A 25,224-nucleotide genomic window follows, 5' to 3' on the forward strand; every position below is an offset into this window, starting at 1 on the left:
CAGTGTGTAAAGAAGTGAACTAGGCCAGAGGCATGACTCGTGTTCAAGACACTGTGACATGTGACACTTGATATCTAGCTCATCGTCATGTCAGCCTCTTCACTATTGACAGCAGAGGCACTCTTTGGTTCTAGCAGAACTCTTCTTCATTATACAATAATCTCACATGCTGCTTCTAGCAATTTTTTTCAATGACTTAACTCCGTTCAGCAACAACATTAAAACCACCTAATTTATATTGTGCAGGTTCCCCTTGTTCAGCCAAAACAGCTCTGACCTGTCATAGTCATAAGACCTCTTGGGGTGTCCTGTGGTGTCTGGCAGCGGAACATTTGTAGTGGAGCCTTTGGGTTCTGTATGTTGGGGGGGTGGGGCCTCCATGGATTGGACTTGTTCAGGCACGTCCCACGGATGCTCGATCAGATTTGGGATCTGCAGAATTTGGAGGTCTGATCAACGCCTTGGGCTCTTTGTTGTGTTCCTCGAGCTTTTCCTGAGCAGTTGTGGTGTGTCAGGGCACATTGTCCTGCTGGTGGGGGGGGCACTGTCATCGGGAAGTGCTGTTGCCATGAGCGGATGTACTTCTCTGTGAACTGCAATAAATGGAAAAGGATGCCGAAATAACAGCATCATAATGCCGTCTTGTAAAAGCCCGAATTCATGCTTCCTCAGGTCTGTTGGCCAGGTGACAAGCAAACAACTTCGGATCGATGAGAGCTGTGCTGTGCAGTGCTGAGATGTAATTTCAAAACTCTCTCTCTCTCACTCACTTCCCTCCACGGCAGCTCCTTCTTTGTCCTGTCTCGGTATGAGTAGATGTGTTATCGTACAGCTCTGGGTGTCCACAAACGGCCAAGATTAGTGATTATTATCCTCTCCTCCATTGTTGTTCATGAATGTCCAGACATCAGCAACGTTAGTGTGAACGCCAACGCCGACAGGCTTTCACGACACAGCATCATCCCAAAATTTCGATTGAGTTCAATATTTTCAACTCACACGAATGCTCGCTTCAGTCGCGTCACGTCATTCGTGTACCGCCTGGCGCGAATAGACGAGAATTCACGACTAATCATCGACTTTGTATGTAATCTAAATTTGCCTGGCATTTGGTCTGATTAGATGTTAGTCCACAACAGTGTCTGTATGGGTGATGTGTGTCGAGTGGCATTAACATGATTGCCAGAGCCCAAGGCTTCTCAGCAGAACACTGTAACAAGATGATCAGTGTTATTCACATCACCTGTCAGTGGTTTTAATGTTGTGGCTGGTCGGTGTATACTCTGCATTAAAAGTCATATGTCATGATATTTGAAGCATTTACAATTTTGTTGAAGTAGTTTACTAAATATGCACGTTTTCTGAATAATAGTCAGTTACCAGTTTTGTATTTGTAATTAGGAGAAAATAGGAGTGAAAACCTGTGCAAATTTCTTTTACTTTAAATTTTACCAGCTGAGTTACAGCCGATGTATGATGTCCCATGGCTCTATGTTGAGCACTTATTTAATGTCTCCTGTTCAGGTCTGACCCTGCTGATCCCCTACCTACTGACCAACAAGAAGAGGTGGAAGGACTGCAAGATCCGTGTCTTCATTGGAGGCAAGATCAACAGGATTGATCACGACCGCCGAGCGTAAGTACTGCACCTTCTTCTCATTTAGAAGGCCACCCTGAGGTCAGCTATAAAGGAAAAAAAAACAAAAATGGCGTTTTTAAAATCTGCACCATCACTTTATCAATCTGTGCCCGCATATTCTTAAACTGTGTGTATGTTACATCTTTCTAGTTGACTTCTATTACTCAAGGTAGTATTTTTTCTGCCCATCCTGTATATAATTGGAGGTGGACCAGACATCAGAAAGCCTTATCGTATAAAAGCAGGCATGCAGCTTGATAGCAGTGAACACAGTGCAGCCATCTGCTTTCCTTTCAGCACCACACTCATCTGCTCAGCTGCTGCTGACAACATAACAGTGACACTGCATTGGTCTGCAGCTACACATACAGATAGTGTTTGTTCACGTTACCCATAAGAACTCAATATATTCATGTACTGGGGTGATTCTAAGATGAACTCTGAATACTAATTCTGAGATCATATGATCATTATGATCACATATTATCACGACACATGATCATAATAGTTAGAAAAATTGCATTGTGAAAAGCAACTTGTAACTGTACTTTTAACTCCGCTACATTTGTCTGAAAGCTTTAATGTTTCCTTTTGAGATGTAGTGGAGTAGGAGTTAAAGTAAGGAATTTAAGGACAGTACTTACATACATGTACAGTTACATTCCACCACTGACTTAGACTATCTGTCCACCTGCAAGGAAAGATTGTTCTGACTAACTATGAAAGGGGGTCATCAGTAATGTCATTACATCTTATCACTCTCTTTAATGGTCTTACTTTGCTGATATGAAGACATGTAGAGTGGAACAATTTGACTTCCATCATTCACTTAGACTTTAACTCTCTTGCAGCTTGTACGGACATTAGAATGTTATATTTGCCATGTATTAATATTAGTGGAAAGGTTAAACATTTGAAAAAATGGATTTCTTCCCTGGAGTGATATAAAAATATTTATCAATCTCATGTCTGTGTCAAGTTCAGAGCTGGAATCAGGACATGGTTAGCCTAGCTTAGCATGAAGACTGGGATGGGGAAACATCTAGCCTGGCTCTGTCCAAATAAAAGAAAATAAACTAACCAGCACCACTAAAGCTCATTGACTAACATGCTGTATTTTTTTTTTTTTTTTACCTGTACAAAAATAGAAATAAAACACAAGATTGATATCCATATTCTCATCTGACTCTCTCAAATGAAGCAATGTTGAACTATTCCTTTAAGGGTGTAGTATGTCAAATAATATCTACATCTGCATAAACCCTGAACCTTCATGACAGAATCAGCTTTCAGCACAATCTCACCCTCTGCTGCTCTTACTGCCGTTCTTACTGCTGTCCTCCCCACAAACACATTCACACACACAAACACACACACATTCACACACTCACACTCTTTCCCCCCCATCTCTCTCTGTCTCTCATTGTCCCCTACAGCTGCCTCCTACCTCAATTGTTGGATAAAATTAGCTTGGTGCTAGCAGTCGGGCCTTTTATCTCTGTGTGTGAGCACACAGCTTTATGCGCACTCTGAAATCTCCTTTGTGTTTGTTTACTGCAAAACTACAAACTGGCCATTTCAACTAGAGCCCAATTAATATTAGATCTTTTGGGACATAATGCAGATAATATTAGGGAGTGAAAATGCTGGATCGATGTATTGGCTGATATATACACATTTTTTAAAAACTTAAATAGGAATGTAATAATTAGAAATTCCCCCCAGCATCTTGTTCTGGGTTATAATCGCAAAAAAAAAAAAAAAAATGAAAAAAGATTTCATAGCCGAACTGCCAATATTGCAGATATACAGACAGTATAGCTCTAATTTCAACACACATCTGGATGGATTCACACAACACTATTTTTCACCTGTATGCAGTTAGATTTCATTATAAATTTAAAAAATAGTTTTACTTCCAAGTTTTCTTATTCTATGGATGCCTGCTCGTACGTTAAACTTGGAACTGATGCCTGCTGCCTTTGAATCAACTCCCTTTCAAACTTTAACTTTAACAGATCTCACAATAGTTTTCATAGTGAAGGTTTCTTTAGAGGGTCTGTGGATACACCCTTTCTGTAAAGACAGGTAACTGATGGATTTATTATTTTTTTTAAGCTTTTTATCTCTTAAACTGAAAGTCACTCACATTTGACATATTATCACCTTGCATTCATGTGGAGTAACGTTTGTGTCCACCTGATGAATAGAAGTCTTATATATATATATATATATATACTCCACTATGTTCACCAGCTAGTCTCTAACTGTGTCTATCTGCTGTTATCTGCTGAGCAGGTCGTGTACGGTGGGTTTATTAAAGCTTTTTTGCTGAAAAATGCTTCCTGCTGCTGTTGGAAACTAGGTTGACAAGAGCACTGAGACAGAACCAAACTGTAAAGTTGTGCGCTGTAAAACCAGAACAATGTACTGCAAGTTGCCATAAAGCTTCAGATAGCTGATGGAACTGAGAAGCTGTTGGTTCATAATCAGCATTATGAGTGACAACATTCGCATTACTCAAAGTTATTTGACCAACTGTTCATATAAAGCAGGGGTTCTCCAACATATTACTTAAAGGTCTGCTTCTGATTTGTATTCAGTGTCAGGGGTCCAGAACAACTGGCAATACCAAAATAACATGGGATCCATTAATCCATTAATGTGATCCATGGTGGAGTTGACAATTTGAAGATTTTTTTAAATAGAATTTTTAAAATCTGTCTTTGCAGAAATGAATGGGATATTGTTATTGTAGCATCTACTTATTAAAGGTGTTCTAGTGAAGGAAGAGGAAAATAATGACCGATGTAGGCTAATGTGTTTCAACAAAGGAAAATAAGAAAAAATCAACTTTCTTGTATTCCTGTACCTTTCGAGTATAGATTTCTGGATGTACGAGGCGCACTTCAATGCAAACACAGCAGAGAGTCTCAGCAGAGTTCTTTATGTATGTCTATTTTGGTACAAGCATTTACCTGCCAGTGTGGTGGATAGTCTTACGAGACTCTGACTCAGACATATTCTTACATCTACATTGATACTAGTTGTAGAAGCTGTACTAGAAAAAACAGACACATTGTGGTTCTGCGGACTCCGTCACTCTCTACAGCAGTGAACGTCACCATGATAACAGTGTCAGCAATAGGGAGATAAGCAGCATTAAAACCACATTCATCTGCAGATGGAATCGGGAAAAAAATGTATTTCAATTTTTTTTTTAAAAAAAGTTACACTTTCATAACACGAGGTATGAGCTGGGTCGTCTTTGATTCCCAGTTCTGTCCGGACTTTGAGGAGCCCTGATATACAGTACTGATCAGTGCAGCATAAAGTGTAATTTGTTTTTGGTTTTCATATGTGAAACCAGGAATATGACAGTAGTACAAAAGCTCTTCTGTATGTGACCGATGAGACTCTCAAGCTCTCAGCTTCTTTGAAGTTGAAGCTAAAGGAAATGACTCTCATACACAGAATGCCAGAGTGCGCCCAGTAAAGCCCGTCCTACCTGCCTCCATGCTCCCAGAACCTCCATGTTCAAAAGGAGCTATTTAAAGCAGCTTGCCTTGGCCTTCATGATGACTCACTGCTGTTATCTCTGTCCACAGCTCCTAGAATTGAAAATGTCTTACATCGTCTTTCCAGCATTTATCTCAAAGCTTTTTGATTTTGCTTTTTCTTTGCAGGATGGCCACTCTGCTGAGCAAGTTCAGGATAGACTTCTCGGACATCACGGTCCTGGGAGACATAAACACTAAGCCCAAGAAGGAACAGTAAGTTCATCTTGTCCTATCGTACATGCAACACTTAATATAAACTCTCAGATAACAGCTGGGTAGATAAAGACAGATTATTGTTAAAGGTTGAGATAGTAAATTAAATATATTGTCCATTTCCACAAAACTATACACTAATACTATAACCATCTATTCCATTTGTGGAAATGGATTCGCTTCTTGCAACTGTTTCACATTAAAAGAAAGAAAACTGAGCGATTATGTCCGTTGAACAGCTGGAAGCTGTTTGATTTGAAACAAAACTGCAGTAAAACTGCATTCAGTGCAACTTGACAGAGCTCGAAAAAGCTGCAAACTGTCAGAGCCAGAAAAAAGTTAGTGGATGAAAACAGTATCTCTGTAAGAGAAGAGAAAGTGGGAGATATTACATGACTCTGCTGGACATTATACCCAGTGTATAAAGCCAACAGGAAGCTTGGAAGAAGAGTTTGCATAAATCTGTGAGCAGGGGGAAATTATGAATGATGACCCCAAAGAAAGGCTAGTCTCTCTCTGCTGCTGAGTTAGATACAGGCCCCAGTCACTAGAACATGCCCCGGTGGTCTCGGACAACCACACAGGTTTCAGTATATCTCCAGTTTAAACCAATTACAGTCTCCTCCAAAACTATTGGAACAGCTGAAAACATTTGGGTTTGACATCAAAACATGAATATGAGACAAGAGATCAGTATGTCAGCTTTTAATTCCAGGTATTGGCCAACTGCTGATGTATATCTATCATTATTTATTACATACATCACTTCTTGCAGCCATATTGGGTGAATGAATCTTGCACATGACTTGCATGCAGGCGACAGTAGTTTGTGTCCCGTGGATGGGTAGAGGTATTAGTTTTTGGACTTTTGGACCAGAGGCCATTTGTGTAACTGGGCTTTGTTAGGTTTCAGATTTTGTAGAGGTGTCCCTGGCTGCTGTACTTAACATTCTGTCAGAAGTTTTTGACTCAACTCTTAAAGCATTCTGCAACTAAGTCCCTCAGCTTTTACACCTCTCAAACCCAGCTCCACCCTGTCTTCTGATCATAAAATAATGATTGATGGAGTCTTTGGCCAGAAGGCAATGAAAAGAGTGAGTCACTGCCACCCTCATGTGGTCTGTTTGTGTAAAGACATGACATCAGCACCATACTGACATTCAGAGGGACAGATTATATTTCCCTTTACTTTGGACAGACATATATTTTCATGTTTTTAGAGGTGACTTGATGACATTAAGACTGGTTTTCTACACAGTTCTACATAATTTTTGGTCATGTGGGTGCAAAGCAGTGTTGTTTTATCTTTCCTCTCTAACCGAAAGGATCATTCTAGCTAATTACAATTTGTGTTCCTCAATGGTTGTACTAATTACACTGTACTCGCATAACTCAAGTAAATATGTGATGTCTGTGAACATGGTCACATTACTACATCCCTAAAAAGAAGTCAGAAACAGACAGTCAGGTTGGAAAGGTTGGGGCACTCTTATAGTAACATATAGTTTGGACCTTGATATACAATATTCATATATTCTGTTGTTGAGAAAATCAATTCCAAGCCATTTGTTACAAATTTTGCAATTTTCTTTTTCCCTCTAATCTGGAAGAGAAAATATGAGAACAGAAAAATGATTACCCAAACTGCTAGTTTTAAACATCCTCAAGGTTTACAGATGAACTTCCTGCTTCAACTTTGGTCTGCTGAACTGAATGTAGTTCAGGCCATTCACTGCTTCCAAATATCCAAATGAAGTGACTCTGCTCATCTTCTTTGACCTCATGGATGCCATTGTATTAATATCACTGCCATAATCGATAGACACAATGGCCAAAACTACGAAGATAAGACTCAAGTCAGTGTTTTCCAGAGGTTTGTGGAGGACTTAGGTGCATGTTTTTTGATAAAGATATACAATTTCACATAATTTTGGACCATTATTATGTCTGTGTACAAAAAGTTGGAAAGCTAGAGTACATAATAACGACAACAGTGGGGACTAACTACAACAAATAGATCAGGGGAAAATCATTTGGTTAGTGTTAATACTCCCCACATTGATTTTACATGCCTTTAGCTTAGATGGTGCCAAACATGGCTTCCTAGCCCCCACGATACCTTGTGCGAGCGGCCGGTATAGCATATCAGTCATTCATGAAGATCTAAGTCAGTGACTTTCTTGAGTAAATACTACCAACACTATTAATATTGGTTAACCCACTGAGCTAACACTAATCACCCATAATCGTTTCCCCAGTGACCTCCCCATGAAACGGCAAGTTATAAAAAATCAGTTATGCCTTAAATCTTGATTTGACCATATAATTGGCAGGAGAAAATAACATTACTTAACTTCCCACTTGTCTCCCTGTCTATGGTTGTCACATTTAAAAAAGAATCACATAAAGGCAATCTAAGTGTGAATTTTCTTTAAGGCCTTGCGATGTTGTCTTCTGGCTTGTATGAGGGGATTAACCCTCAGCTGTTATTGTTGTGCAGCGTGTCGGCCTTCGAGGAGATGATCGAGCCGTATCGGCTGAAAGAAGACGACATGGAGCAGGAGGCAGCTGAGAGGCTGAAGAACAGCGAACCCTGGAGGATCACTGACAATGAACTGGAGCTCTACCGCGCCAAGGTCAGCACACTGCTAGGTTCTTTGAACAATTAGAGTGGGAACAGTTGAGTGTAAGCAAACAGTGTGGCACAGCGAGTTCTACTGCTGGCTCAGAGTCAGCGTTTGAGTGGCCTCTGATAGTTATCTAGTAAGTTGATACCTGCATGTTTCAACCTGTTTGTTTTGCTTTTCAGACTAATCGTCAGATCAGACTGAACGAACTGCTGAAGGAGCACTCAAGCACAGCCAACCTCATCGTCATGTAAGCTGCTTCTCTCTCTCTCTGTGTGTGTGTGTGTGTGTGTGTGTGTGTGTGTGTGTGTGTGTGTGTGTGTGTGTGTGTGTGTGTGTGTGTGTGTGTGTGTGTGTGTGTGTGTGTGTGTGTGTGTGTGTGTGTGTGTGTGTGTGTGTGTGTGTTCATTTCAACATGTTGATATATAAACTGAGTTAATGCAAGTGTGTTTGAGGGAGCATTCTTATGTAGCAGCTGAGGTCGTATCAACTCTCCTGCTCCTTTGGCGGTGCAGAGTGTGTAGGCTGCAGATTTATAGGGACAATTGTAAGAACAGATGGACTTAAACACATTAAGATGTAAGGACACATGGACATGGTACTGAATGGGGACTGACAGATTTCAATGAGTCATTATTGTTGAATCGCCAGCCTCTCTTACACCTTTCCAGTGTCAGAACTGGTGGACCAATATTAGCTCTGCAAGCCACAAAACGCAGCCCCCTCATTCATTTCACTACAGTGACAAAGCAGTCCTGACAAGAGCTGCTCAACCAGTGCCCTAAGCACACATTCCTGGGAGGTGAGGTTACTGTGTGTCACCCCCAGGGAGTTTCTACTGGTTACCTGGCAAACTTTGAAATAAGATAAAGTGATTGTGACTATGATAGGTTTCGAAGCAGGAAAATCCTGTTTCATACTGTAGGATTGTAAACCTCTGAAGGCTTATCAGACTTGAAAACACTGCACAAAGGCATGAATCTATCGGGCAAACTAGAAGTCCTCCAACTTATTTAATCTCCGAACAGTGCTTCAATGCAGGTCCTTAAATTTTATAAGACAGCACTTTTTTGTTTGTAACACGGAAAGTTTAGGACTTGAATAGACTTCACTCAAACACTCTGGGATTAAGAAATGTGGTGTTAAGTGTAGAGATGCAGGTCCGGTGTAAAAAAATATTTTCCTGTGTTCATTTGAATGATCCAATATCAATTTATAAAATCCAGAGATCAATCTTTTAAAATATGCCTGTTCACATAGATGCTTGTCACAGTCAGAAATGAACTAACCCCAAGTGTGGGTAGATTTTGTGTTTGGCAAGTAAATCTCTGAAGGCTCTAATCCACCACACTGACAGGTGAGAGTTCAGCAGTCAGCAGTCATGTAATAAATAAACTATGCCGGACAGTCTCTGCCAAGTTTGGGTGTTGAGTGACGCGCTTCTGTCCTCTATGATCTGTCTGTGGGCTGAATGATTAATTGATTTTAAATCGAAATCACAATTTGAAACAATGCGATTAGCAAATCACAGAGGCTGCGATTCATTTTGCTGCACGATGCAAGTCTGAGCCAGCTTAAACATGTGTGCCGACGGTTCTACAAATTCATGACGTCTGCCTAGTGTAACGGTCATGCTCGTCATCAGAAGTGCCCTGCTCCTCGTGTACCAATCATGCTCACCAATCAGATGTGGCCCAAGGCGACTGCATATACGCCTACCAACAACAACAACAACAAAAAAAGATACTATGCAAGACCTGTATATCAATGTGGTAATGCTCCATCACATGTTTTAAATCTATTACAAAGTGAATAATGAACTGAAGCTTGATTTAAAAAATAAAGAAATAAATAAAAAGAAATAAAAAAATCAAATCGCAATGTCAATCATAAAAATCGCAATTAGATTATTTTCCCCAAATCATTCAGCCCTAATCTGTGGTAGAGTTATACATAATTAATTATAATTATTTATGTGTCATTTAGTGCTTTTTATGGACAAAAGCAGAAAACAAAGGGGTGGCAGCTTCTTCTGTAACTGACTGAGTTTAATGGTCAGAATTTAACACCAGTCCCCTAAATTCACTTGTAATTGTATTGTGGGAATATTGGCAAATATCATGTTGTTGTCAGAATCAATATAATATCGTATAATGACGAAACTAGTGATTCAGTATGGAGAGAGAGACTATTTGTTAATGCAAAAACTATGATCCACAAATGTGCCCCCCCTCCCCCATCATATATGAAAAGCTTGACAAAACTTCACAACAGTTAATATCAACACCCAAATTCTGTATCAGCCTTCATGACCCAGACTGGAGTTGTGATTGTGGGAACAGCTGTACCAAACATTCCCAAAAGTTTCTGTGTTTGCTTGCTCAGAATTGTGTGGGTGGCACTTACAGTATACACCACACTGATGGTGTAGATCTCTCAGTCTCTTTTTCACACACACACACACACACACACACACACACACACACACACCATCAGGAAACAAATAGAATTGCAACTTTGTGAATCGGAATGGAACTGATTTGAGAGATCAGTGGTGATATCCAGCTCCCGTTCAGTGTTTCAGCCTTTAGTTTCCGCATCATTGTAAGCAGTGTCTTTTGAATGGGATGAATGAGAAGTGACCTCACTGACTCATAAGGTAATAGGTGATATATGGTTTTGGTGTTTTATTGTATTTCTTCATATTTATTCCTCTTCCTCTTCCTCTTCCTCCATGCAGGAGTCTGCCGTTGGCCAGGAAGGGGGCGGTGTCGAGCGCTCTGTATATGGCCTGGCTGGAGATACTGTCCAAGGACCTGCCGCCCATTCTTCTGGTGCGCGGCAACCACCAGAGCGTCCTCACCTTCTACTCTTAAATACACACACGGAGAACAACATCCAAGTTTTAAAGTCTCACATCCACTTCTGCCTCTGGAAGCAGACCCACATACACATCCCAGTTCCAGTCCAAACCTAGAGGTGCACCACATACACTCCAGAGACGGTAGAAAACACAGCCACAGAAGGAAACAATGCTGGTAATAATAATAATAATAATAATGAATAAAGATGACGGAAGTGATATTGGTTGAGATGTGTAAAAGCCCTACAAGTGATGGAGGAATGTCAGGGTTGGGGTAGGTGGGGACGGTTGTAAGGTGGCCCACTCTGCTCCTTTCTTTCTGTTTATTCCAAGATGTCTGGGTTTTTCTCTTGTAGCTCTAGTTTCTTTCTTTCCTCATGAAAATTTCATTTTTGTCAAAATTGATTTCTCTCAGGCTCAAAAGCAGTTGTGCACAATGTCCACATTGTTCCCATGACATGGAATATCTTGATGTCATACTTGTTAAATTAATTGGACCAGTTGTTGTGTTTGTGATGCAGCAATAATCACCCTGTTGTTTTCCTTAAATATTGGGAGAGAACCATGCAGAAAGCTTTGCAACACCGTCTAAAGCCTTATGGATGTGCCTTCCAGTTGAATCAGATGAAATAATTATAATCTCTATCTAGATTGACAATATTACCTATTATATTGGTATATATTGATTATAATAGTTAGTTTTATTGAGTTTTAAATGTGATTCTTTCTTAGTTGGAGTATTTATGCGAGTGGATTGCATGAATTTATTGAAGGTTGTCCACTTGATTGCATGAAGACTTTGTCATTTCTCTTCCTCTTTTACCCTAATCATGTTTATTTTGGGTTTTTATTTTTTAGTCACTTTTGAGTCTTCCGTTTTAAGCTGTTGAATATTTCCGATGGCCTCCACTACTCGACACAAGACACAATTCATGTTTTAGGCACGTTGCCTAAAAATGTTTCTATGGGTCTTAAAGTTAGGATCTTCTTGTTTGTCTGAAAAGATGTGAACGTATTTTTCCAGCCTTGTCAGGTGGAAACTATCTCTCCCATGTAGCTCTTGATCCATTGAGTTAAGTTTTCCTTTCAACTGTTTTTTGTCCATGTGTCTGGTTCTTTGCCTGAAAAGAAACGGTCGTACCCAACAAGCTAGTTAAAACTTTGCCTTAATGCTAGAACTAACGATTGTCACAAGTTCCTTTTCTCTTATAAGCCATACTGGCTGGACGGTTTGTGGGTAAATGCAGATAGTTATCCGTTAGTAATGTATGTTAGGAGGAGCGTTTCAGCACAATTGTCTTCTGTACTGTATATGCATCTTTTCTTCCCATAGTCGACCTGCATTAGTCTGTTACAGTGCTTACTGTAGGCCTGCATGTTGCTGGTGAAGTGATCAATCAGCAGATTGTTACATATTCCACTTTGCCAGAGCCACAGTAGTCTTGAGTTTTTGCACTCCTGTCTGACCGCTTGTGTGTCTGGGTGTGTGATGGACTGCTGGTCTCCCATTACCACAAAGCCTGGATGGGCAGAGAGAATGCGACTTGCTGGCAGGAAGAATGTGACATTAGAATGTGTCAAGGCTGAGTGAAGATATACCTCTATGCATATGAGCTTGTGTTGAGTAAGTACTTGTAATAAAGGTCCATCGTTCCTTCGTGTGAAAGGATCTACTCGCCTCAGTTCATTTAAGGAGCACTTTAGGCATGTTCCTTTCCTTTACGCTAATTGTTTCCTTCAAGAACACTGGTTTGTAGTCTTTTAAAGGGTACCATGGCTCCAAGAACAGCCATTTATAGACCATTTCACAGTTTATCACACTGATTCTGATGTGTCCCACTGTTCTAATATGGTCACAGAGAATGCTGACTAGGCCATATTATTTTAAAACCATGCAGCTATTAAGTAACTGTCCTACAACTGCTACTTTTTACAGTGGCTGAAGGGAGATTCTGCTCTTTCTAAACCTGGGCCCCTATATTCACATGGTTAGGTGTGTAAAATGATTCATACTCAGCAAAAGTTTTAGATTTTGGTCCAGTAGGTTGCCTCAGCTGGCAGCTGCAACAGGCCTGCAATGGTGTTTCCGTAATGTTGTCAGACACTAAGAATAACAATCTCAGCCCGTCAGTGACAAAAACAAGCACTTTTAGTGGATGTAACTTTGACAGTCCCAAAGGATTACGTTGCAACCATTGCAGGCCTGTTGCAGCTGCCAGGTGAGGCGACCGACTGGACCGATGCCAAAACGATTGGTACGTTGGCACCGAAACATGTAAATATAGGGTCCAAGTTTAAAAACATCGGAATAACACCGGAAGTCCCCTTTAAGTTACATTTATTCTAAAGGAGTGTTCAGACTGAATGCAAAATACATTTTTAGACAAGTGGATGCACCTGTGTCTTTCACACCGGCAGCCTAAATGAGGGCGAGTTAGAAATATCTCAGCATGAGGGAAAAAATCATGCTCAGCTCAAATCAGTTCCAGTTCCTGAAGACAGAGGAGAAAAAAACCCACCAAGATGAATCTTTTAGAAAACATAGTACGAACTGGAAGGTACTGGTAAGGTTTTAAATCAGAGTTGCTAGCCAGTTGACAGCGAACGTCCGGAGGGTCATTAATGATGAGTAAACGTAGACTGTTAAAAGACTAAATCTGCCAAATGCATATGGATAACATAAGGAATATTTTTGTTCAGTCTGAACACACCAAGAATGGCTTCAGTACTGCTCACATCAATCTTCTGCAAAATGAATGATTTCATCTGAATGACAAATAACACAAGAGGCCATAATGTAAGCAGGATAATGTTTTGCTAGATGTGCAGTTTATTAGAAAATAGGAAAGTGAACTTGGACCTAAACTGCAACATGATTCAGAGGAAAGGGTCTATTATGGCAACTGGAGATTATGGTTACTATTAAAATCTGCCACAAACCTAATGGAATAAAACAGGGTTCTCTTCATTTGTGATGTACTTTTTTTCACTGTGTTTCCTAGAAACAGGCAGGTTTAGCATTTAGCTTGTTACCTTAATGTCCTTGTGTCCTTCATGTCCTTTACTGTATGCAATTTTAACAGACGAATGCGACACGATTCGTAGGTTAGCTGAATGTACTGTATATTAATGAACACTACCGCTAGGAGTTAGTACATACATAGTCTCCTTCTGTTTCCAATTCTTGTGTATATAAATTGTGTCCTGCATAGACTGCAGTTAGCACAGTGCAGTGTACTGTGTGTCAGCTTCACTGGACTGCATCCCACTTCTTACTCTGTGCTGTTGTTTGAGTGTATATAAGCATTCAGTACATACGCATTAACTATATAAACATTCATGGTCACCGTTGTGTTCAATACACCTCGAGTACTTTTCAAGTATGTGAAAAACAAGTACTGGGTGTGAGGAACTGAAGACCTTTTGAAAACACAGTCAAAGACTGTCCCTGGTTCAGTTATAGCACAAAAGCGCTGCCAAATGCCACCATATCTTGCCAGCTCATTGTTACTGTTAGAGGTCTGGGTCTTGGGTCAGGGTTTAGACCTTTGGAAAACAGACCCTTCCACATCCAATTAGACTGAATTTATATTTGCCCTTGGTTTTGAGGAAGGAAGGAACTGTAAAAAGTGCATTTGACCCAAAGTAGGGACTAAAAGTCAGTTATGAAATTGCATCACTGGAACATACAGGGTTACAAGGGGTAGGCTGAAATCTCCCCCTAAGAAATAGAACAACCCTTCAAGACCCTCATATGTCATAAGTCATCATTTATGGCATTTAAGTTAACAGACATTTCCAACATAGTATCTTCAGTTTTACTGATTTCTCTTGCGTTACTGTGACAATCCTGGTGTTATCACAATGGCATTTGTCATTTATCTGATGGAGATAGAAAAGCATGGATGCTCACAATTCAATTCAACTTCACCCTATCAATCAAGTCATCAAAAAAAAGAAAGAAAAAAGAACACTGCTTCATTACCTGGCCACTAGTTAGCTGCGTTTTTAAAGCGAACATTAGCAGCCAGTGCTCCTGCCCTGCCAGTCTGCACTGATGCAGCAACTTCACTGCTGGACTGAAGTGAAATTTCAGGCATCAAAATGCAGGACTGTCGAGCACAAATCAGCTATAACATTGTAACTTTAGCTAGCAAGTTAGCTACCAAGACATCAGCAAACTAGTAGTAATTGTTCTATGCCTATTACGAAGAAAAGGATCATAATACACAATAGAGAGTTTGAAGTGTGTCCCAATACTTCACCCACCCTACTCCTCAGTCCCAACAAGAACCTGGACACCCTATTCCTAAGCATGAAGGTGCAAAATGAAGTGGTAGGGCTAAGTGGTAGCGGCTAGGTGTGTTGGGGTTGGGCCTGAATCACTTCAGTGCCACATTACGTGTTAGTGGCATTCCAAAGTTATAGTTTGATTGGCATCTGTCGGTCCAAGTATTGCATCATTTCTTATTGGTAGAAATGTACAAGAAGTACATTGATTTCTTGTATAGTAACTTCTAAGAGTATACTATGACACTTCATATATAGCACAGACTTTACTTTTTGCCAGGTGTGAAAACATTGATGAGCGAGAGGGAGATTCTGACATTTGGGGGCACTATTGTGCATTATAGCAAAATCAAGGAGTGTATCTTTAAACTCTGTTCATTGTTCTGCTGTGAAGCATTCGCTCTCTTTTACTGTTACAGAGCAACAACATTACAAACAAGAACACGGGTTACTCTATATTTGTATAATAAAGAATATATATATATGCCTATATACACACATATATAAATGTATCAGTCTGACCTGGAGGGTATCTTTGTCTTTGATATGTCACATTAGGTGAAACAAAAAGACCTCCTGTCAACATTTTACAACCAAATAATAGTGTTTGTATGTGTGGTTTTCTTCATTTATGTCCTATAGATAGATTCTGAAGCCTGTCTGATAATACTACTGTGTTCTACTGAAGAAACCAAATGTCACCTGTACTCATGTCAGCCACCTACTAATTATTGTATGTATTTCTTTGCCAAAGCCCCACTTCCTCTCCAGCCTTCATCCGTCATGTGTCAAGCCATGATGACGGGTGATAGTGTGATAAAATCATAAACTGGTCTTTGTATCTCATGGTGGTCGACTTGTCCACACTGCAAACATAAAATCTAACCTGTAAATAAACTTCGTAGTCTAATGGCATAAATTAAGGGAGGGGAATAATTATGTCGAATTTCAGTATGGAGAAAGATATTTATTTTAGTTTAGAATTTTCTCTGCTGTTTTTTCTCTTTTTGTCTTAAATATCTTGGTTTTGGTTGTAAGTTAATTTACATGTTGATTTTTTTTTTTCTTTTATTGTTATGTTGCCTTTTGATTTTAGCAAATTGTGTCTTTTTTCTCTTTTTGAGTCTGTGTATTTCTATCTTTTTATGCCTTTTGAAGAAAAGACATGACAACAAAAGCAGATCAAAGCTGTTTTCTCCTGCTTTCACACACGTGGATGGAATCGACCCAGCTGGTTGAAGCAGTAATGTTTTGATACACTGTACTGTTAACAGTCACAGATATGCTTTTTCTAACATTTTAACATTTATGATTACCAATACTTTGTACATCTTTATTGCAAAAAATAAATCAAATGAAATCAGTGACATTTGAAGTCTCATTTTGTGCACTGTATTATTCATTCATTCTGTTACTGAATGGGTAGGAAGGAGACAATGGAGGCGGTAACAAGGCCAGTTGTAATGTTAACTACATGTTTATGTGCTAGGACATCACTTTATTGAGTTTGCCTCCTAAAGCAACTGCTTAACATTGTTGAATTAACTTGCAAGACAACAATCAACCACAATTAACATCATTTAAGGAAAATAATCCATCTGCTAAAACTCAACATCTGTTCACTCCACTTTGCAATGGAAAGTGCAAACATTACAAACAATAATAAAAGTGAGATCATTTTCAATTAATTTTTTCCTCTTTAGTGGTTGTGATTCTTTCTGTAATCTTTGAGATCACAGGTTATAGTTCTTATAAATTCAGGTAAACAAAGCTGTTTTCTTGTGACTGAGTTTAAGTGGCAATTTGTAAGATACGGCCAGAATTTTAGTTTAAAAAAATTATCAACAGAGTGTGAAGACACAACAGTGTTGATGCTTTGGCAAGGACGTGTATTGTGTTGCAGAGATACTGTATCTACTAAAGTAAGCATGCTAACTAGCTGACCCCAGCCCGTTATGTCTCATAATACCACTCTGTACCTTGCAAGGTGATTGTGTCATAGCCCCCGTAGTTTCAGCTTCATTCAAACTAAAGGAAACTCACCAAAACAGTCTTGTTTTGTCTTTCCACAATCACCTTCGCTTTGGTCCAAATAAATCCTCAATTCACAAAGTAAGATGTGAAAATATTCTGGCTCTATATGCTGTTATTGCCCACAGCTGAGATCATCTCTCGTGTTATTTTCAGTAGTGTGTTTTCTTCTTCTAACTGAGAGTCTCAGCTGTGGTGGTTGCTGCTGATTCATCCTTCAAATGTAGAGTTTATGCAAGTCAAAGTTAAGAAAGGCAGAAAAACAGAAACTTACTGCTAACATCATGTTACAGCTGCTGGATCAATGTTTCCACTAACAGCAGTGTCAGTACAGCAAGTGAAATTTCATTGTGGAAAACATATTAAATAATCCTCAACTGTGGGCTGGGCAATGTATTAATATTGCATCAGTGTTGTAATTTTAGACCAGTGTTGTGTAAGGTTTTGGATATCATTATATAGTGATTAAAGTGTTGTCTCTTCCTGGTTCTAGAGGCTCTTTACAGAAACCTCATGTGATTTTCTGAACTTACCCGACTGTTTTACTTGTTCTAATACTTGTCTTTACCTACTGAGTCATTATATCCACATTACTGATGATTTATAATAACCAAAAATTAATTGATAATTTATCAAATCTCATATGTTAATATTTTGTGACAGTACCAATAGTGAGCCCTACAACATTGATGCAATATTGGTATCCAGATATTTGGTAAAAATATTGTGATATTTGATTTTGCAAAGTCGGAACATGTATGAAGTGCATTGGAGGAGATTTTAAAGTATTGAGATATACTGTATGTTATGTACTGCAATATAACCTGAAAATATGGAGATATTATTATATTATTATGTAATATTATATATTACCTCAACTGCAGTCTTATTTCTCCACTGGTCATCCATGTGTTTCCAACATTTGGTGTGAAGCCAGATATTTCAGCAACTACTTGCCAGGTTACCATAAATGTCGCTGTGGATGTTGGTGGTCTCCAGAGAGTGGGAGGCCAGAACATGTTCACTGTGACTGTTGAGCCCAGCTAGTTTTTTAGTTCTAGTTCTTCTTAGTCAAAATAAAAAAGGAACAGAACAATATATGAACACATCTTAGAAGACATTAGGTCCTTAAAGTTGTACCATGCAATGACAATGTCCTTATCATCAGTTTTTCTTCTGTAAAACCACCACTGGTACTATGATAACAATGAGAACTGCACAAAGGGACAAAATGACTAAAGAAAGAGTTTTACAAAGTCTCTTTCTTTTGTGTTCTGCTTCTTTCTTCTTCAGTAAAGAGTCAAATCCTGGCGTGTAGAGATCCTCAAGCCAGAAGTCCAGATCTTTAGGAGTCTTCTCTTCCTCCTACAAAGAAAATAAAAATAAACTTGAAATATCACCATGAACAAAAAAGCCCAAATAAGAATCTTGTTGTCATTAATACCTATGCACACAGCTTTTAGTCAACGGCATTGTAATCAACTGTAATATTCATATATAACTATGAGTAAACTGACTGAACCCCCCAATCATTTCAATATAATGAAGTCTACATTTCATTTTTTTTGTTGTTGCTTATATGACAATGACGAGGCTGTCGAGGTCAGGCCTATTCAAAGACTTTTTCTCAGGAGGACCAGACTTTTACGTTCCCTGTGTCTTACCCATAAAGCTTTGAATCTGAATGTGTTAAAACAATACAATTTTATTTTTTAACACATTTTCGCAATTGAAAAAGTAACATTATATATACAAAAGTACAGGGAAAAAAACAAAGCACCTTTTAATCTAGAAGTAGGTTGTCAGTTTGATTCTCATAAATTCCCTCTGCAAACAGCCTGGGTTGAAACTACAGTACCTCTATACTTATGAATGGTCTTATTATCTACTAAAAACTGATCAAAGGGCCAGAATGAGGATGTTAAACTGGCAAGAGACAATTTTTTTGCTTAACTTCACTTATCATAGTGAATAGTGATTGCACAGTGTAACGACTGTAGAAAAATCACACCACCCACGTACAAATTGGTTCCCTATAAACCTTGCTTTCACTATGTTATGTGGCCTGCCGACCAGGCAGGATTTTTCACAGAAAAATGGAGGTTGAATTACGGCACAAAGAAAACGTCTCTGCCACTGTGCAATTAAAACAGAGGGCTTTGTTTTCCCCGGTCACTATCCCAGGTAACAGTGCAACAACTGGAATAACTGTGGAAACTCTACAGTGCGAAAGATAGAAGAAGCCTGCTGATGGAGGAAGCAAAGAAGGTGAAAAGGGAGAGTGATAGAAACCGAGGTAAAACAAGAGTGAACGGACGAACATTCGCTCAACTGAGAGTGCCGATGTTGTCTGGCTTTCTATTAGATCAGTAAGTAATAAAACCTGCCCAGTTAATAATACAACCAGGTGTTTTATTCTGCTTATTCATAGCACTGAGATCAGGGTTTCTAGGGCAAACAGTTGTTTTTAGCTCTGGACAGTAGCCAGGCTGTTAGCAGTAGCCATGTTGCTTATGCAGTACGTAACATGTTATATCACAGGGAAAAGTTGTCCATTGTCCCCATTTGGCCCACAGGCTGCCAGGTGAATAGATATGGTCTGGGTTATGTGTAGGGCCTGAAATAACTGACTGGATTATCATAGCACTATTTTTTTTATAATGACCTTCCACCACCAACAGTTTTCTTTCAAATTTGATTCAGCACCACCCAGCTTCACTCATAACTGGCACATTTATTCCATAGCCCCATATGGCATGTGGAAAAAAAGCTTTTATTTTTTAATTACTTGGATATTTGTCAGTTGGTTTTATTTACAACATGATGGCTGAAAGTTGTCTAAAGTTGTCTCGACAAAGGTCGAGACTTGCTAAGAAACTGCTTGCTAAGAAAGTCCATGGTAGATGTAGGCAGTCTGACACATTACACGCTTAGTGGCTATGCCTACGCATTTTGACTCATTTAACTATCAGAATGTCTTGGATTCTCTTCTCTGGAGTTTTGCACAGTCAGACATCTGTCTGCTCCAGTTCTCATTCTGGTACTGAGAGCCAAAGTCAAGCCCCTTCTGCTGGAACCCATCGGACCTTATTTCGTGAAAAAAAATGACATTGGTCAGTGGGGAGAGACAAATCATTTTTTTCGATCCCTTTTCAATTGTGTCATGTATCACATATATGATGTTTGTCAAATTAAAAGATAATTTTCCATGTCAATAAAGTCTCCGTTTGTCATCAAACTAATGAAATATCAGTCATTACGTCAAATACGTCATTATAAAGACCACACAGCCAACAGTCTCGTTATTGATATTATCTCATTGAGCGCTCACCAAAACCCTCTAACTTAAACCTTGTAGAGCTGCTCCTGTATATCAGCAGCTCACAGAACTGACCAACTCTCCTTTCACATACCTGCAGTTGTCAGTATGAGCAGATTTATTGTGATTTTCACCTTTATTCTGTGCCGAGTTCTGTTGCCAACTGAGACTTTATTGACTTGGAAAATGATCTTTAACAGAAATTGATAAACATCATATATGTGATTCATAACACGCCTCAAACGGGATCAAAAAATTGTTTGTCTCCTACCATTCACTGCCATGCTTCAGTTTTTCTGAAATAAAGTCCCATGAAGTTCACTGGAAGGGCCGTGACTTTGGCTCTCTATGGCCGAAAAACCCTCTGGCTTGTTCACATATCTTTAAACCAATCATAGTCATCTTGGGCGGTGTTTAACGCACTAGCAGCGACGGTGCCCCTGCTAAATAGTGTTGGGCGAAACTTGTTTTTCATGTGGGGAGGCTGGCCCTGGGATTAACATAGCTAAACCCCTGCAAAAGAAAAGATAACAGCTGCTGCTTGTTGACATTTGTACCATTATCAAATAGGCTAGTGTTGGAGTAACTTGCCAGTTTGAGCTTGTAGGCTGATAGCTTTTGGGTTGTTGTTGTTGTTTCATGTAGCGATGAGCGTTTTGAAAACAGTACACACAGATAGCTGAAGGAAGGGGGGAATAGATGACCAATGACAGGCTCAAGTCAGAAGACTAGACTGTAACAGGCTATTAACACTTGTGAGAATATTTAATTATATTTAAAAATGATTTGTCTCTCTCCATTGACCACTGTAAAAATGTTTTCCAAAATAAGTTCCCATGAGGGAAACTGGAAGGCGCGTGACTTTGGCTCTCTGTGAAAGAAAGAAAACATTTTGATCTAGGGCTGTTTTTCACTACACCATTATTGTGACCATACAAATTCATGACAACAATGTTATTGTAGTATCTGAAGAATGTTTTTTTTTTGTTACACTTACTGAATAGTGAAAAGGCAACTAGATGAACTGATAAATAACAGATTCACAAGGCCTAAGATCTGCTCTGGAATATTCACATAATATTATCATATGTCTGTTATTAACATGATGTCAATATTTGCTGTTTTTGTAGCATCAGTACTGGAATATAGTTGGAACCTGCAAGTTAAAGCTTTCAAATGTTCAACATTGATAAAAGACACAATAAACATAAACATGGACAATATAAACATGGTAAAACATTCATTGACCATTTGTCTGTGTATCGTTAATCATTTGTATGTATGATGTTAAACATTAGATGAGCCATAAAATGATAATGAAATAGTTTCCTAATTGTTCGTGAAATATTAATATATAATCTGTTGAACATTTGTATAGGTTGAGTGAGTAGTTCACGTTCAACAAAGTTATTCTAAGAATATATAGGTTTGTTTTGTCACATATACTTTATAGATAATCGGTGAAACATCTAAACACAGAGGTGACTTGTTGAATTGCAACTAATAAGCAGCAAATGTCACAAATACTCTCCGTAACTCTCCACAGGTGAACTATGAAAAAAAGTGTGACCAAAATCTCTTTCAGCACTCTCTGGTACCCAAGACTTCTTCTTCTACTTTATATATTTCAAAGTTAATTATGTCATCATATTTTTGAGCAAGCCCCTGAAACCAGCCCACTGTATCCCTTCATTCATCCAGCTGTCTGTCTTTGCACCCATTCATCCTGTCAGTCAGCCACAGTTTACTCTCACTCTGTCACAAATTACCTTTAAATAATCTGCAAGGTTACCGTGGACTATTTGTGTGTCGTACTCCTTGACAGTCCAGGAAGGCTTGGACTTGGTGTCCACCACATCTGTCTGTCTCATGGCCATGTACAGAGGGTTTCTTTTAATGTTGGATTTCAGAGTGACAGGAGTGATGTGTTTCTCCAGGTATCTGTCCACAAACGCCACAGGAGTGCCCTCTGGGGACGGAGGAGACCTGCTGTCAGTCGTTACCCTCCCGTCCCTCTGTAGAGACAACGAGACATACAGTAGATCTGAATTCTCACACACTCTTCCACCTGACAGCTTTCAACACTTTTTAAAGACAGAGAAGATGCTGGAGATACAATATACAAGGTGCCTCAATCAAAAGTCTGCTTAAAAGGACGATTATATCTGCATTTAATTTAAAACCAACACAATCAGTAAAAAATCTGGGCGTGATTTTTGATTCTGAGCTGAATTTTATTCCACATATCAAAAATATGACATAAATAGGTTTTTATCATCTTAAGAACATAGCCAGAGTCCGCCCGTTTCTCTCCCAGGCCAGTACGGAGGTGCTAATGCATGCTTTTATTTCCTGTCTCTTAGATTACTGTAATGCCCTGCTCTCTGGTCTTCCCAAAATCCTATCTTATGTTTTTAGTTTTTAGGTTTAACTCCAGTGTTTCCTCAGGGGGGTCCTCCACACTGGAAGCTGTGTCTGGGCTGCTGCTGGGGGTGCTGTCCTTGGGTCCCTTCTTGTATGTGTGTGTGTATGTGTGTGCATGTGTGTAGTATGGAGAGTGGGAGGGAGGGGCTTTCTTTGTAATTGTTTTTTCTTTCATGTGTAAAGCACTTTGTGTTGCATGTCCTTGCATGAAAAGTGCTCTATAAATGAAGTTTTGATTTGATTTGATTTGATTTGATAATTTGTGCTAAGTTTCTTCCCTTTCAACAGGACTCCTGACAGCTGATGCGTTTACACTCTTACACTCACTGCAGCTAAGAAAAAGCTTTTATGACAAAACAACATCCATACACTGTTAATTAGCTTCAGTGATTATAGATGCAACATTTTGGTCAAATAAACTGTATCAACGTGCAGTGCATTGTGGTTGTTGAAGGATTTCCCACCTTTAGAGCAATGGGGAAGCCTAGGGCCTTTTCTCAGTTTTCTCTGACCATAGGGAACTAATCGTAAGTAATAATTGCACATTGCTACTGCATCTGTGCCCTAGTTTTAAGAAAAAGCAGCTCCTTCCAGTGTGCTAATCATCAGAACATAGAAACACATATGCTCACTCTAACATATTTTAAGATGTATGTGATCGGTCCCACTCTTTTTAAAGCTTTAGCCTCGTACTATCATGAAAATAATTATTTCTAGTCTCTACATCTGCTAATTCTGCTCTAGTGGTGTGGTTATGTTAATCCCTAGATGAATATCACTTTTTTAGTTGCAATTATCAAATATCCCAGTAGGTAGCACCATTTGATCTCATATCATTTTAGGCACTTCATAAATGGTTTTATTGATATTGTAGTGATGAAGATTATACCTTTTTACCAAGAGTTAGCAGTCAGTTGATAACCAGCTTCAGATACTGGTGATTATCCAGGATGTTGTGGCTCAGTGGAGACATCCCTAGCTGTGAGTGACCTTAGTTGAAGGCATAATTATACATCTAAATATAATATATATAAACAATAATAAGTTGATTTTGTTTATGTTTGAATGAAGTGAGTTTTATGTTGTGTCAACAAGGCAATTAGGCTCGGACAGCCTTCAACATAACATGTTGTTTCTTCACATTCAGTTCATTTTTGAATGTTTATAGCTAAAATTCAGGCCATATCTTACAAACCTGCTCCTTTAATATTGTACTTTAAAGGAGCACTGTAGTTTTGTTAAAGAAATGTTAATGAGCAGAGAAAGATCTTCATTGGCTGATGTTTTTCTGCCTAAACAAACTAAATAATCAAACTCTCTTTGTTTTCATGACTGAATAAACAAACTGACCTTAAAGGACAACACAGTTTATACTGTTTTACTTTTTTTTTAATATGTGGCGGACCCTGCCACCTTTCTAGCTTCAAACAAAACTACATAGTGCCCCTTCAACCAGTTTCCAATTACTCAAATAACCAGGGTCTATATGGTGTGGTATGTTGTAGAGATGGTAAAGCCACCGAGGAAAAACTTTGAGATTTTGGACCATATAAACTTTATTTCACTTTACTTGACTTCATTTTACTTGACTAACAGCTCTGAGGTCAGCCCTCCTTCTGTTGTCATTTTTGTGTTCACATAAAGTTTGGATTGTGGATCAAATATTAGAGCACACTCCTGTCCCCTGGATATGATTAATTCTGACTGATCAACACTGAATAATGCACTGTCCTGTTCTCCTGTTTCAAGACACTATATCCACGGATGTGAGGATGATCTCTACTGAGATCACTCATGCAGAATAAATGCACTTCATCAATAATGTATTTGGGTTCATGTATAATGTGGAATAACATTTAAGGAACTAAATTTAATCCATGTCAAAGTTTGAGTAAAACCGACACAAAAGCAAACAGAGATGAGCACACAGAGAGAGTGGCTGTGACATAGTCCATACCTGAGAGTAGACCCTGTTCTGCCAGTGTCTCTGACTGGATATCACTGCCCCGACCTGAAACATGCCATGTGTGGCCGGCAGCATCCCAACGTCCAGCTGGAGGAACTTCTCTGGGTGGTTGTTGTTGGGCAGAACAGAGATGTCCATCCTGACTGTGTCGCTCCATCCACACTGACTGCTCCATCCACACTGACTGCTTCACCTGCCAGCAACCCGGCTCGATGCACACACTCACTACAACTTGCAAGTTCCCTAATAATTTATGAGCTTGTATCACTTGCAGGTGTGTGTAACCCAACCT

The 25,224-nt window shown here is 39.2% G+C and overlaps 2 protein-coding genes across 2 annotated transcripts in view; one reads left to right on the top strand and one right to left on the bottom strand.

Moving 5' to 3' along the window:
- The window catches only part of slc12a2 (solute carrier family 12 member 2), a 70,215-nt gene extending 59,096 nt beyond the window's left edge, over positions 1 to 11,119 (top strand). The window contains exons 23-27 of the mRNA XM_073477658.1: positions 1,525 to 1,636; positions 5,326 to 5,412; positions 7,913 to 8,048; positions 8,222 to 8,289; positions 10,780 to 11,119. Of these exons, the coding sequence (XP_073333759.1) occupies positions 1,525 to 1,636; positions 5,326 to 5,412; positions 7,913 to 8,048; positions 8,222 to 8,289; positions 10,780 to 10,915 (539 nt within the window). The 3' untranslated portion in view covers positions 10,916 to 11,119. The remainder of the gene's footprint in view (positions 1 to 1,524; positions 1,637 to 5,325; positions 5,413 to 7,912; positions 8,049 to 8,221; positions 8,290 to 10,779) is intronic.
- Positions 11,120 to 18,387: 7,268 nt separating this feature from the next.
- LOC141005575 (major intrinsically disordered NOTCH2-binding receptor 1-like) lies at positions 18,388 to 25,070 on the bottom strand. Its single transcript, XM_073477455.1, has 3 exons — positions 24,924 to 25,070; positions 22,312 to 22,557; positions 18,388 to 18,588 (listed from the first exon to the last, which is right to left on the bottom strand). The coding sequence occupies exons 1-3, from the start codon at positions 25,068 to 25,070 to the stop codon at positions 18,388 to 18,390; spliced, it is 594 nt and encodes a 197-aa protein (XP_073333556.1).
- Positions 25,071 to 25,224: the final 154 nt, after the last annotated feature.

This window comes from Pagrus major, chromosome 12, assembly GCF_040436345.1.
Source record: "Pagrus major chromosome 12, Pma_NU_1.0".
Taxonomy (NCBI): Eukaryota; Metazoa; Chordata; class Actinopteri; order Spariformes; family Sparidae; genus Pagrus; species Pagrus major.